Source organism: Haliotis rubra, unplaced genomic scaffold (assembly GCF_003918875.1).
Source record: "Haliotis rubra isolate DU_JTF1 unplaced genomic scaffold, ASM391887v1 Scf608, whole genome shotgun sequence".
Taxonomy (NCBI): Eukaryota; Metazoa; Mollusca; class Gastropoda; order Lepetellida; family Haliotidae; genus Haliotis; species Haliotis rubra.
This window is the reverse complement of record NW_025767311.1, coordinates 473,058-488,668: the sequence shown is the minus strand read 5'-3', so window position 1 is coordinate 488,668 and position 15,611 is coordinate 473,058. Positions and strand designations below refer to the sequence as shown.

General features: G+C 39.7%; 1 protein-coding gene across 1 annotated transcript; it reads left to right on the top strand.

Annotated features, from left to right (window-relative positions):
- The first annotated feature begins 2,592 nt into the window (after positions 1-2,592).
- Positions 2,593-4,788, top strand: LOC124255739. The gene is made up of 2 exons (XM_046689644.1): positions 2,593-3,474; positions 4,341-4,788. Exons 1-2 carry the CDS (start codon positions 2,677-2,679, stop codon positions 4,548-4,550), a joined length of 1,008 nt encoding a protein of 335 aa, XP_046545600.1. The 5' UTR covers positions 2,593-2,676; the 3' UTR covers positions 4,551-4,788.
- The last annotated feature ends 10,823 nt before the right edge of the window (positions 4,789-15,611 follow it).

The following is a 15,611-nucleotide window of genomic DNA, read 5'->3' as shown; positions in this document are numbered from 1 at the left end:
TATTTTACCGGTTTCTTTTCAGATGTATGGAAGTGCTTCTTGTTAGGTTAAATCCTTTGCCATTAATGGTTTTATTGAATTTTGTACGTGATGGATACATATAGTACGCCATTAGTGTCTAAAAACAGTTGCGGTAGCAGTTCCAGTTTAGCCATATTTTCAACATCTGGTCCACTGTTTTACCTGTATAACGGTAAAGTTGAGATAAACTGCACTGCATAAGTGCGAGGCTTGCCGTTTCAGTCTCAGAAATTACACCTATTTTTGTCGCTAGCTCATAGCAAAGTTCTGACCGCCCAATAATACGACTAACAAGTTGACATAAGTCAAGCAACTTTCTCGAGCTATACGGCACTAGTTTCAAACTGGCGGCTACCATTCCCGACTATATATTTAAAAAATGAAAGGGTTCTTGGTTAAAAAATATAAAAACTGAGGAAAACATTCAGGAACGTCTACTAGATGATCGATATTGGATGGTAGCACTTCTCTTCTCACGGGTCAAAGGCTAAGGTACCATTCACAAGTTATGGCTGGTGTGTGTGTTGGGTTGGGTGTACGAGGGGTGTTGTCAGTGATTTTGTACATGACATGCAGGGGTGAGTGGTCACTTACTTTGTACATAAACGTCGGGGGGCTTTATTCTCATTGTACAGGCTTCTCCATAAAAATCATCTCACACACACACACGCTCAATTTTGCTAGTGGGAACCACTAAGCACATTGCATAAACATTGTATGAATATAATGGCCGTTAGAAGTTACAAGTTTCTTTATTGCACCAGTATTTGCACTCAAAATGGTTGTCATTAATGTAGGTGCTACAATAATGTGTCTTCTGTTCCTTTAAGGTCTTCGTTTGCATATTTCACTATTATATTTCACTTACAGACTGACAAATAAAGTTCAGTTGAGAGGAGGTGCCTCTCACATTCCGGAAAACCGGAAGAGCTTCCCACAATGCCCCGACATCATCGTCGGCACCGGAAGTGGGTGGGGCGTCTGATGAGTGCGTTCTGTGTCCGGCACTCGCAGAGCGAAGAGAGACTCTTCCTTGACCCGGAACACCAGCTTCTCATTGAGCTCCACGAACTACGATGTCTCAGCAAGAGATGTCCCACGCCCTTTGACGACTGGGAGCAGGCACTATGGCTAGCGGGTGCGGCAGCTGTGGCTCCGAAGGGAGCATCAATCCCTGTGCTCAATGTCTGTCTTGGGTTCGAGAATTCTGAACTGGGACATTTCAATAAGAGGATTGTGTACAGTTCTTACTCAGAGTCACATCGAGACAAAATGTTTGGCGACCAAGGATTCATTAAGTTGGCGTGTGAAGAGCTCACAGATGAACCGGTTATTGACGGGCTGCCTGCATCGATCTGGCTGCAGTGTTTGGAACCGGCCCTGGCTATCCTAAAATCTCTCAGCATCCTCAAACACAGGAAGAGCAACCTCACCAACAAGAAGGATATCGCAAATCGCCCCCTGGACAGTGGTTACAGTCAACATGGCGACTTCCAGTTCGGGCCCCTGGCAGTATTTGCTTTCCCTCGGCGTATGGTGATGCGGCTGGATGGTCGATTCGGAAGTCTCCGGAACGAATCTGGAAGCTTGGGACAGGTACCTGGACCCTTTTGTATTATAATCGTCATGTTAAGAGATTGTGGGTGAATCTTATTATAGCCACTTCAACAGTAATTCAATTACATCATTTCGGGCACCTGTGAAGATCCGGGTTAGAATTGGTCTTCAGCAACCCATGCTTGTCGTAAGAGGCGATTAACGGGATCGGGTGGTCAAGCTCACTGACTTGGTTGACACGTGTCATCGCATCCCAATCGCGTAAATTGATGGTCATGCTGTTGATCACTGGATTGTCTGGTCCAAACTCGAATATTGACAGACCGCCGCCATATAGCTGGAATATTGCTGAGTGCGGCGTAAAGCAACCGAGGTCCCTGCAGAACTAAGGGACGCAACTCCGAAAGGCGAATTGCGGCGCCTGTGACCCTTTCCTGTAGAAGATTGATCGTGAAAAGTGAGTGAGTGAGCCTGGCCTTACGCTGCTGCAAGATCACAAACGGGTACACAAAGTACGGACTTAATTCCATCGTGGAACATGTTTGGGGAACCGGCGTCTTTGGAAGTGATCTTATCGCAAACATCAACATTATTTTACTATAACAGAACACCGTTAGGTTGTCTCTCAATCAAGTTGATGTGAAAATACGAATTTTCCAGTTTGTCACTAACTAACTCGGATGAGGACATTTTTTTCTTTATGTATTTTAGTTTGCATTTGAGCTGAGATTTATTTAAGAAAGGCCAGTTTTCCCCGATACGATTTCGTGTCAAATGAGTTACTCCATGTCTGTTCTCAGTTTTTGACCACATACCATAAAACGTCACATGGAACTCTCTGTTTACAAATGCAGCTCAACAGTGTACCCCCGCCTCGGAACAACCACCGCCGCCACCGCGACATCCAGCTGTACCACATAATGCATAATGGCGACACTGAGGAATCTCAACAGATGGCGACTTTGGGGCTCCGCGCGCCTCAAGCAGCTGCAGATTCTGATGACGCCATTCCCTTGGTTCATCTGCCTGGGACAAACTATAATGAAGGAAATCTGAACGACAACGCCAACTATCCAAACGATCTCGGACCTATTGCATATGCACCTGACTATCTCCCGGACATCGAAGTTGTGGCCCAACATCTTTTTTCTCGCCGATCCTCCCCAAGACCTACCGGATTTTCCTCCCAATTTTGAGGCTGATGAGCATGAATTGCTTTCACACAGTGATGAGAGCGAGAGCTGTGATGACGATTCGAGTTCAGAAAGTGAAAGGGACAGTCAGGCTGGTCGTCTTTCAGACATCGAGGTGGTTGACCTTGAAGAGTTCCCGGAAGATGTCCAACCTCGCCCTCTGTCGGCATCACCATCACGTGACGATCAGCGGGCATATGAGGATGTAAGAGCTGTTGTTGAAGGTGTAGTGGCTGATATTGCTGGTGGGGTCGATGATGGCGTACAGTTGCGAGACGGCCAAGCCGATGTTGAGGCTGCAGAAGACCTTGTTCAAGCAGAAGCAGCGGTTGGGGAAGAGGGGCTCCCGGCAAGAGCGTACCCTGAAGGAATCTTCGAGCCCCGGGAAAATGATGAACATTTGTCTTATGATCTCGGCCGAATTATCTTATCCGATTCTGATATGTCTTTGGAGAATGCTCTTTGCGTCGACCAACCACCATACAAGTGGAACCACACGTTCCACCATCTAGAGAGGGGGACGCCCCTTCAGCCCCAACTACCCAAGGTGCGCCGTCTGAGACAGAAGCTCAAGGTATTCCTCACCAGTGAGTGCGGTGACGTCACCGGAAGCGTACTGGGAGCAGAGATCATGCGCAGAGTGGCCAAAGACCATTACACCCGACGGCGCATCATGGTGATACTTAACAAACTCAGCGGCCAGGTGAGGTGTTGGCGGTGGGGTTTGCGGTGGACATTATGGCCTCCGTTTATCCCCCGCATAGGGACTATTCTGCATGCATTTAAACACTGTGTACATAGGGTAATCGTTTATGGCAGATTGATGTACATTAGCACACAAACAAAGAAGGGAACTGTGGTGTTCGTTGCTTGTTGTTGGTGCCGCACTCAGTAATATTGGGTACTGTGGGGTAATTATAGTCTCTCTCACAGTACCTGAATCACATTATTTTCCTACTGCCCAGCCCTACCCGCAATGCTAAAACCCTATAAATGAACAAGTCTAGATTCCATCAATTTCTTATTTGACTGGGGCTCCTTTTCAATTTGAATGGGTTTATTTGTTACTATCAAAATTATATATTCAGAGACTAATCGTCAGTCTGTGGGGTAACTTGATACATACTCTGTAGGTCTGCAAATTGGCCTTGCCCTAGGTCCTCTATAATCGAGCAAATAATAAACCTGAAGCTGAGGTTACGATCACTTATCTCTCTCTCCTTGGCACCAAATCTTTAATCATAGGCTACAGATATACAAAGTGTAAATGTGCACCCGACGGACAATATTCATGAAAACATATCCCAGGATAAAAGTCTAGTAAAGACCCGGAGGCCTAAGGGTTGGTGTACATTGGAAAGTTGCGCGACTGTTTGGGGACAAGCGGTAAACCAAAAAGGATAAAGAAAAACGAAAAGAAAAACTAAACATATATTGGATACTACGAACGTTCTCCTTTCAAAGATGGCATGGCATGCTTTGGTAGTTGGAGTTCAAAGGTGACCTTGAATGTCACTAAGTTTATGTGACCTCTACTCACCTCTAAGTTTATATCTTATTCCTCCGCAGGAAGACGGACTAGCGGTCAACGTCAGCGAAATCGGCGACTCGGTTTGCGTTTCCGTCGTGGATCAGCTGCCGCCGACCATCACCGCTAAAGACACATGCCAGCGCACAAGGCGGGAACGTATTATGGAGCGCATGCGCAGGGCCTGGGACAACTTCCGACGCCGATTCAGACGTCTGCGAGACCGATTCACAGGCCGTTACTCTTACTGATAACGTTTTAGTTCCGTTATATATTTCCTAATGCAGTCAGTGGCGCGTATATGCATGTCCTCGTGTAAGTTAGTGTTTTCACCTGTGTTTATGCATGGTCAAGGTGCATTCACTCTTTAGTTCTTTGAGTAAGTTGACATAGTGTGATTGCAAGACTCGCCATGTTTATGTCGTGTATTATGTAGAATGTTACATATTAATTTTCGTATTTATTCTGCAAGTAAAATCATTGGACACATGCTTGGTGTTGTGTTTTTCATGCAACGTTTACCTAACAGAACCTTGACACGTCTCATAATTTATACCAATATGTTAACTGGATCTTTGCTTGCTGGAGAAACTCCAACGTAGGTCATGGGGAGTGTCCAGTTTCGCCCCTTAGGTGCGTCAGGATGCTTTGGTTGTGGTTCGAATACCAAGTTATATCCTCTCACCGCACCTTTCCAGCAGGGGCCCCCTTGGCAGCTATTGACATACCCAGCCTCTCATCACCACATCCTGATTCTGGGTGTTAGCTTTCAGCGTATATTTCACTACAGGTTTGTGTGTTCGTCACGGTCGGATTTTTATTTTTCCTACAAAACATCCGGAAAACGATCCCTATCTGCAGCAACTTGGCAAGAGACATGTAGTGCAACAGCGGCAGCATATAACCATTAGACATGTACTACGGAAGCACAAGCAAGTATCCTTACTGAAAAGATTCTTTATTTAGGAGAAATAGTGAGTGAGTGTGTTTTATGCCGCTTTTATTAATATTCCGGGAGACACCAGAAATGGGCTTCACACATTGTACCCTTGTGGGGAATCGAACCCTGGTCTTCGGCGTGACGAGCGAACGCTTTAACCACAAGGCTACCCCCACAGTCCAGTAGGGGTATAAGAGATATGGCGCAGGACATACATGGTGGTATGTTTGATTTCAAGGATGTTCTGTAAATGATGATGAAGACGGTACCTCGGAACTCTTATGTAGTTGAGATCAAGTTTTAGAGTATGAAACATTAACGCCAATTATAATGTGCATACATACATACATACATACATACATACATACATACATACATACATACATACATACATACATACATACATACATACATACATACATACATACATACATACATACATACATACATACATACATACGTACATAACGGCACTAACTTTGTGGGAGCCGTCAAGGAACTTAGACAGCTAATTTCGGAACTTGATGGAGACGATCTAAAAGCTTCTTTAGCGAGCAGAAAAGTCGTGTGGACGTTTAATCCACCACATGCTCCCCATTTTGGTGGAACTTTCGAATCTTTGGATTAAATCAGCCAAAAGAGCAATCTATGCTGTTCTTAGTTCTGGTGATATATCAGACGAGGAACTGATGACCGCCTTTGTAGGGGCAGAGGCTTTGTTAAACTCTCGACCTCTGACATTTCAGAGCGCACATCCCAGTGATGTTGTGCCTCTCACACAAAACTATTTTCTACATGATCAGTGTGGTGGCCCCTTTGCACCTGAGGAAGACCTACAAGACTTCAATCCTCGTAAACGTTGGGGGCGTGTGCAGGAGTTGCTGAGGCATATATGGAAAAGGTGGATGAAGGAGTGGTTACCCACTCTCAATGTCCGCAAGAAATGGCAAGCTACACGTAAGGACTTAAAAATAAATGACGTTGTCATTGTTGTTAGTCCTGAATCTCCACGAGGAAGCTGGCCGCTAGGTAGAATCACCAAGATATATCCAAGCAAAGATGGATATGTCAGAGTAGTGGATGTCCAAGTGGGGAAATCGGTGTTGACTAGACCTGTTACTAAGCTTCAATTGCCCACTGGAGTGGAATCCAGAATAGGACAAACATCGTGTACATTTCAAGTTCAGTACAGGTCTACCCAACATTTAGTGTAATTAGATGTAAATAGATGTCTCTGTGAAAGACCAGGGTCTTGTCAGCAAAGGGGGATACGTTCTGGAGAGAAAGTTAGTTTCTTTGGTTTTGATATCTGATAGGTGAAAAAACATAGCCAAAACACATCTTTACAAGAACCATGAACAAGCCGAATAGCGACTCGTGCCCCTCTGGAAGGATTTCATATTGGCGTAGGAACATCAGAACTACTTCAAACAGGAACGATAACTCATACATTGTATTGCTGGTTTTGTTTTTGCTATTTATTCTACAGAATTAAACCTCCTTGGTACAACTAAAAGAAAGAAAAACCCATATTTGTTAAAGACATATTCTGACGTAATTATTACCAGATATTCACCTTATATTTCCAATTATATTTCTGAAAAGGGTTTAATAATCACAAATGGGATTTGTTTTATTGAATATACAAATAAAATTTGTAAAAAAAACCCGCTACATTAAATCCCAAAGCAGAAACTAAAAAAATGACTTGTATAATATTTCTCAAACTGAACATACGTGTAACCTTGCTGTCATACCACAAGTGGACTTTTAATTGAATTCGCTGAAAAATATATGAATGACCACAAGAAGGTCAGACTAAAATATTCCCAGAGAATTGAAATATATGCCCAATGTTAAAGATTAAAGTTGATTAGTTACATACAGATATAATATTATTGTTTTGAAACTCGTAGCGATATATAGTTGCATTTCCTAAAATTGTTGGAAGCGCACGTACAATCTCCATATCAAGCCCGCAAGATCGTCAGAAACACTCTCAGTTAGACCCATGAGAGCTGTTATGTCAACAAACGCACGTGCGTGTACTAGTTTTTGAATCTCTCGCCGTCAATCGCATGATTCTTATCAAAAACACCATAATAGGCAGCAAAATCCTGTTAGCTACGTTCTTTGTACGTTCAATATGACGATATACATTTTTCATGATTTTTTAAACAATGACATAATGCCATAAACGATTTAAGTACTCAGGATTATTTTTACCAAAGCACCGCAGTCATTTACGCGCGTTCTGATTGGTTTGTCGTATTTTCGCACATAACAAGCATCGAGGGGGGACGAGTCTTCTTGCAGGTTACGGAAAGGGGCAAGTGGTGACGAATGTGTATGGTCGACAATTTTGATCAGTGAGACTCTGGTCGTTAGATTATACAAATAGTTTGCCATATTCGGGCATAGTATAGATACTAACAATTTAGAATTATAGTTGTGTATCTTATCAGATAGCTTATTTAGTTCATGTAGTTTAGAAAAGTATCATATTTAGTTTGGTGGTCGGAGTGGCAAAAGTATCATATTTTGTTTGGTGGTCGGAGTGGCAAGAACGTTGTTTATTTACCATTTAGTTAAGCACGTTTTTCACGTTTCACGTTCACAAATTAATTTAGTAATCCACTGCGTAAACACTGTGCGTCAATCATATTTATAGTTAGCGTTACGTCAATTCCGGATTTACACCCATTATAATATGAAACCCCCCACACAGACGGCTCCTTTTGGAATCAAGCAACGCAACGATTAGCATACTTGACCCTGTCTGATCCCCAACCACCCACGTCCCACACCCATTCCTCAGTCAATCCCTTGTGAACTGAAACGCGTGTTTTAAATATGAATGATTTGATATGCTATACTTAGCCATGATCCGGGCAAACCCTTAGACTCTGTGTTTCTTTCTTTGCGGAAATATAGCAGCAACCATGAGTGGCGAAATGACTGCGGCGATCTAGGAGTGTCTTCTATACTTCTATACACAGATCACACCAAACCCAGAAAAAGAGGTTTAAGCTAGCCTCTAGTCGATGTCGCAAGACAGATATAAGAATTTTAAAAAAGAGGATATAATAATGATTTGAATAAAGTATAATAATGCACATATTTTCACTTGACATGACATTCAACATGATAAGTTTCGTGTATTTTCTTTCATTATATAAGTCGTAACAATTTGCAGGATGATTTGATGATCATAACCCGTCCCCTTAGTGAGATAAAAACGCTGCCCACGATAGGCGCACTCCTAATACTTACTGCATAAACTTGGCGAAAAGTTCTGTCCGACCCAAATCAATTACTACTCCAAACCTATATATTGGTCATACGTACAATCTAAATGCTTCATACTTCTAATATATTATTTCTAGAAATGTTACTTTAACCTATTTGAATTAACTCTTGAGTGATCAGTTCTGGGAAAAGGTGAAGTGATTCTAGCCTAGGACAGAATTATACTGGTGTGCAAGTTTAAGGGAGTGATTTAATCCTGACACATCAGCTCAAAGAACTTTGTGCCATTATGTGGTTATGTATCCTTAAACGAAACAGAAAATTCGGAAACATGCTTCATGTATAGTCTGTTTGCAGTGAAAACGTACCGATGAATTTCACTTTAAACAAAAAAGTAAATCAAATTAAGTGAAATTAAGATTGCGAATCCTCATAGTTTTACCTTGCCAAATGAACATTTAAATCTCAGAATTTTATTCAACTCTGGATAAAAGTTGTTTAACAAACGATCATAGATTCAAATCGCTATTATTGGTTTGTATTACAAAAGATTACCTGCCCAAAGTCATTTTATAATGCTTTATCGCAAAGATTAAAATATATGTACATTCAGACCTGGAACTCATCTTTAATACAGTCGCCCAAATCCACTTTTTTACAGTACTTTTAAATCTTTTTCCATACAGAGCAATACCTACACGATATTAATCTTAGAAAATTCCACGTTTCATTATCCAGATTTAGATGCTCTTCACATGATCTTATGATCGAGAAGGGCAGATATTATAATATTCCAACAGAAAACAGATTGTGCAAATTTTGTGCACTAAATGTAATTGAAGATGAATTCCACTTTTTGCTGGTATGTCCTTACTATGCTGATTTAAGGACAAAATATCTACCACAATATTACTATTCACATCCTACCATGTTTAAATTTAATTTGATAATGAACTCTAATAATACAACTTATATTCGTAAACTTGGTATGTATATCCACCATGCTTTTGAACAAAGAAAATAACGTTTGCAGACATTGTGATTGTATGCCATTATTGTTTTTATATTTTGTACTATAGGCCTGTGGCCTCTTCAGTAAAGGAATAAAGAGATTTGAACCTACAAGGGGGTAAGCTCAGTAGATGGAACAGTGAAACAAATACACGTGCCGTACGTGATGAGCGTTAACTTAGACCAGCCTTTCTTGTTCTCGGTGTTTCATCTAATGTGCTTACCCCCCTGTAATACAAACCAATAATAGCGATTTGAAACTATGATCGTTTGTTAAAAAACTGTTATCCTAAGTTGAATAAAATTCTGAGATTTGAATGTTCAATTGGCAAGGTAAAATTATGAGGAATCGCAATCTTAATTTCGCTTTAATCGATTTACTTTTTTGTTGATAGTGAAATTCATTGGTACGTTTTCACTGCAAACAGACTAGAGTAATTTGTTTTAAAAGTCACATTTTGCTGGAAGTCGAAACTTGTTCGTGGAAACATGGCATTAATTCTATGTTGATGAAGAAACTGAAATAACAATTACCCAGCAGGCACATCAACGTTGTTTCAACGTTGAGAATAGGTTGGTCCTCAACGTTGAAATTAGATTGAAAATAGGTTGTATATGAAAGTTTTTTAGACGTAGATATCCGACGTGGAATCAATGTTGAAGTCTGACATATTATTAACGTTGAAAATGGGTTGTTCCGTGGTTGTGTCTGGAGGTATTACGCTTTCCTCTAAATAGACTCGCACTTCATCTTTAAACTACACTAAAGTAGCACCAAACTCATGCATCCTGCTAAAATACCCAAAAAAGCTACCTGCAATAAACAGTGTTCAAACATAAAATTGCAGTAAAAATATTAACCTGATAAAATACTTGGTTAAAATTCCACATTCAATATAATGTTCATTTAAGTTTTATGTCAGTTGGACGTATAATTCCAGTAAGAAGAAAAGAGTATTCCAAATTAAGACAAACTACTTACTGCTGTATTGTTATCTTGAAAAGGTGGAAATTGTCCCGAGAAGACATTTTGTCTGAATTTCAGCTATTAGACAGACCCCTGAATAAACTCAATGCAATTACTTTCACCATGAAAGGGATCCAAGATGAACAGGAACTATACCTGAAGACAGCACATAAAACAAGTCACTTTTTATGAAATCTTTATGAACACAAACGCACACAGAGAAACATGGTTTAAAGCATAATGTAAAACATCACACATGACATAGTCTGTAGGTGATCTCTGTTGTGATAATAACACAATATCATCTGCATATAGCATTAAACTGACATACAGCTGGATACTTCAGAAACGTTCCTAACTCTTTCTTGAAATTTGCTTCGGATGCATTCCCATCTCATTCCCATGAGATAGGACACATTCTGAAATTTTATATTTAAATACATGAATAACTTTATATGGAAGATATATTGTCTTAAATGATTCAAGTATTTGTTTAATCAATCACTTGAAAGGTTCATTTCACTGCTGTAACTTGCCATGTGAACATATGAACAGCATCAATACAAAATGTGACGAAAAACGTAAACAATTTATATTTTCAACAAAAGGAATGGACGTTTTCTTAAACATTTTCAAAGAAAATCCTCAACTGCAAGTTGATTATTCAATTAGACTAAGAATTATGATGAATTAGACGATGCTTTACTGTCATATATTATTTGCTATGGTCATGATGAAAATGCTGCATTTGGAAATTAAATTACCAGAGATGATTGAATACAACCTTGTATTCCTAAAAGAAAACTTGCCGTTTTGCCCATCAACATTCATTCTTGACATCAAATTGTTTGACAGTGTCCTGCAAAACAATTGAAGATTGTTGTTATTCTGTCAGATTTAGTTTTCTTTAGAGATTCTCGGAAACGATTATTTCAAATTAAATAGGAGTTGTACTGATGTAGCAATTGTGCTAACAGGAGTCATAAATTGTAACAAAAGCCATTTTACATTAAATGATAAGAAAACAAAATGGGTGGTGGTTCACAGGTCAAAGAACAAGTCTATTGTGGAAGGTCTTCCAACACCATTTATTCCCAAACACAAGGAAGTATGGATCATGGAGTTCTGAAAACAATAATGAGCTCTCATAAGTATACAATATATTCCCTATTATCTACTCTTTCTCTCTTTGCCATTTGTACACTCATAAAACTCAGATAAATAACTTCTTCATAATTCAGAAATGTTTACACTTAATCTCTTATAGGAACGCTTAGAAAATCTCTCATATAATGAATTATGTGTGCCTATAATATCTACGATGTCATAACTATGCTTCTCTGAATCATGAACAATAAAATAATGAGATTAAACTCTACACTGCCAGAAATAATCTATCATACCCTGAATAATAAGACACTGAATAACATCTCTTACAACTCCAATTTACACTCAAAAAGACTTAAATGTACTCGTAAACAAACATCGCTGGCACACGCAAATTCTTGGAAACAGTGTATCGCTGACTCTCAATATTCCAAGAAATGGAAGTCCTACTCTAATTGGCCAAAGGGGTGACAGGTGGCCAAAACATATTGAAATGTAGGTCATACACTGAAAATAACTCTGATTTAAAACACTACAAATATACACCTTCTCTCTAATATACTCGATTGATGATCTTGACATGGGAACATGTACATAAAATGCTGATATCTAACAATACCTGTACTCTAAATAATGGACTCTTCCAAATCTCAGTATGTTTCACTGCACACACATTTAAATGCAAAATAATGAAAAACCTACACTTTGACAATAATAAAGAAACATCATATTCAAATTCTACAGCTGACCAAATACCTGAAGAGTGGTCTCCCAGCAATAAACATCTATATATCTCTATAAATTTATGACTTCTGTCCTCTCGCGTGCTTTCTCGCATCCAGGGTGCCGTTCCACTAACCGATCTTAGCCCTATGCCAATCGTAAACCCCTAAAATCCCAATCTTAGTGTGACGTTACGATCGGCATACCGTTCCACTAACCAATCTTACCTAAGTCAATCGTAAAGTTAAGATTCAAAGTCTAAGTTGCTCATGACCAACTTAGGATAGGTAAAATCAATCGTAGAGAAACCAAAATGGTGGCTTTCCTATTCTATGTGAAAAATAAGAGCGAGCATTTCACCGTGAGCGTCCCCTAAAGTCCCCCATGAAATGAATTTGTATATTTCTGTGATGTAAACAAACACTGCGCTGAACAAGCCTTACAAATGTCAGGCCAGTCTGACCACTGTCGTCATGGGAACACAACCGAGCGAGTCGGTGTGACACATTTGTACAACAATACTGCAACGTCATGGTTAAGAATAGGGACAGCCGTGAAGTGAACAATGTTCTGAAGCAAAAAGATACAAATATGCTTGATTTCACTGCGCATATTTGGTGGGGAATTCGGAAGGCAGGCCGCGTGTTATTCAAGACCACTGACAGATTCTACATACGTTATAGCCTCGTCACGCCTTGTTTATTCTGATTGACAAGGTTCAGGCACATATTAAAAGCTCTGACACAATTGACAGACTAAAAAACCTGTTCTCAGTACATTACTTATAATCTCGGCTGTAAATATTCTCGTGTAAATTATAGATCTGTACACAGCGCTTTGAGCATGCCCACTGATGTGGAATAGGCGCACTATAAATATCCAATTATTATTATTATATTATGCTTGATACCCAGCGTTCTCACGCACTTGCACCTGAAACCAAGGTGCTCAGTACCCAAATATTTTGCTCTCGGTTTTTTCTCCACGTTTACACTTGGTTGGAAAAATACCCATGAAGGACCGTGTTAGAATATTGAACTTCAATAACCCATGCCTGTCGTAAGAGGCCACTAACGGATCGGGTGGTCAGGCTTGCTGACTTGGTTGATTACATGTCATCGGTTCCCAACTGCGCAGATCGATGCGCATGCTGTTGATCACTGGATTGTTTGGTCCAGACTCGATTATTTATAGCAAGATACATAGCGTTCACTAACATGAACGCTCATGTTAGTGAACGCTATGCATCTTAGCTAGATTATTTTACAGACCGCCGCCATATAGCTGGACTATTGCTGAGTGCGGCGTAAATCTAAACTCACTCACTCACTCAGTTGGTTCGTAAACTACTTTCTATCATTTGCTAGACTATGCAAACGGAGATAACGCGCGCCTCGCATTCCTCTATCTCTCGCACGAAAGAGTCTCGATCTAAGCTTGGATCGGATCGTAAGATCGGGACCGGCTACGATCGGCCTAAGATCGGTTAGTGGAACGGGTGTAACTTTTAGCTAAGGCGATCGTAAAATTGGCGTAACTTGCTAAGATTGATCTTAGATAAGATCGGTTAGTGGAACGGCACCAGCTCTTTACGGCGAAAAACAATATGGCGCCAAGCAAGGGAGTGCTCATTAAACTAAACATCTCAGGGAGAAATCATTGTCAAATTATTCTCTTACATGATCAACCTTTGTGGTGGATATACTGGAAACAAGTGAAATGTTAAAAACTTGTTACCTAATTAACATTGCTCCTTTTATGTGATCCACAAAATTGATGCCACCCAGTCTTCGAAGATGAGATTTCTGCAAATTCCATTAAAATTATATCTTATTTCATAATTAAATGTTCCTTACTAAATTACTTCTTTTGTATGTAACATTTTAACCTTTAAGAGACATGAATCATCACATCCCTTCCAAACAAGTGTAAGAATGAAAGTCTGTGAGTGCAGTTTTGTTAATTGTCCCATCAAAGAATCAATAGTGAAGTTACACATTTTGTAAATAAATAAAAGTTCAAATAAATTATATGCAATTTCATCCTTAACAAAGACTTGCACAAGACATTTTGATATGAATTTCCGTTGCATGATCTGTGAAAGATTTCCTTTCGCCATTCTGCCTGCTAGATTTAAACAACATTCCTACGTTTTCATTATACATGAAGGACATACTTACCAAATAAACACCAGCATGCCGTGAAGATGTTGAAAATAGAACGATATTGCGTTGAACTTCGCCAAAGTAAACTGACACGTTCAGCTGCCTTTGCGCGCGCGATAATTGTGCGCATGTCCAGAGATGGCCAAACCAGGCGATCTGGCATGTGTTTGAAAGCAAATTGTCGGGAATTATACAATTTTGACAGTTTTGTGGGAAAATATCAAATGTAATGCAATTCGGATAACTGATGACATTATACCTAAAATCATTGATGTTTTCATTTTCAATTGCGATTTACGTAATATTTCCGTCCGTTGATCGATGCACAATCAAACAATATATAAGACTATTATATGGTCTCTGGTGTCACTAGCTCGATCTTGATCTTTTATGAAATTAATGTTCCGAAATGATAGTTGCTAAGTTGGATACCTATTACCAATATGAATTATGTATCAAATTTGCCAAGGAAACAATTAGTTGACATTTTGTTGGTTCCTTACGTTGAAACAACGTTGACAACTAAACGAATCTCGACCAACTTTCTTTGGTCGCATGAAAAACGTTGAATCAACGTTTATGAAAGGTTGATCAACCAAACAACCAAAATACAACGTTGATTCAACGTTGTGTGCCCGCTGGGTAACGTCACATATTTTCCTGAAGTGTAATATTATTGGCTCGAAGAAACAAAGACTAACAAAACATAATATAATGTCCTAAAATGTCATCAAGGTTAGAGTCAAATGTATATTCCACATTTTGTGTCGTTAACCAATAAAATGCCACGTACTGACGTGCAATTTATTTTCTGTCGAACATTTGCTTTGATTTGGGGGTTGTTTTCTATTTATTTATATTTATTGCGGTGTTTAGGAGAAAAGTGGGACAGGTGTATCTTAAAATCCAACATTTTCTGTTAGATTCTGTTGCACACCATAAACAATAATATCCGTCGAGATTAAACGAGGCTTCTACTGAAAGTCCCAACAGTTTTCCCATTTGTAATCTGAGCGAAATATCGATCCTCGATTCACAGTTTCAGTTCAACTCGCTTGAAAAACCAGATGTCTAAATATAACTTGCAAACATGCGTATATTCTGTTCATCCCCATTTGTGACCAACTCGTGTTATTCCGGGACAAGCCTC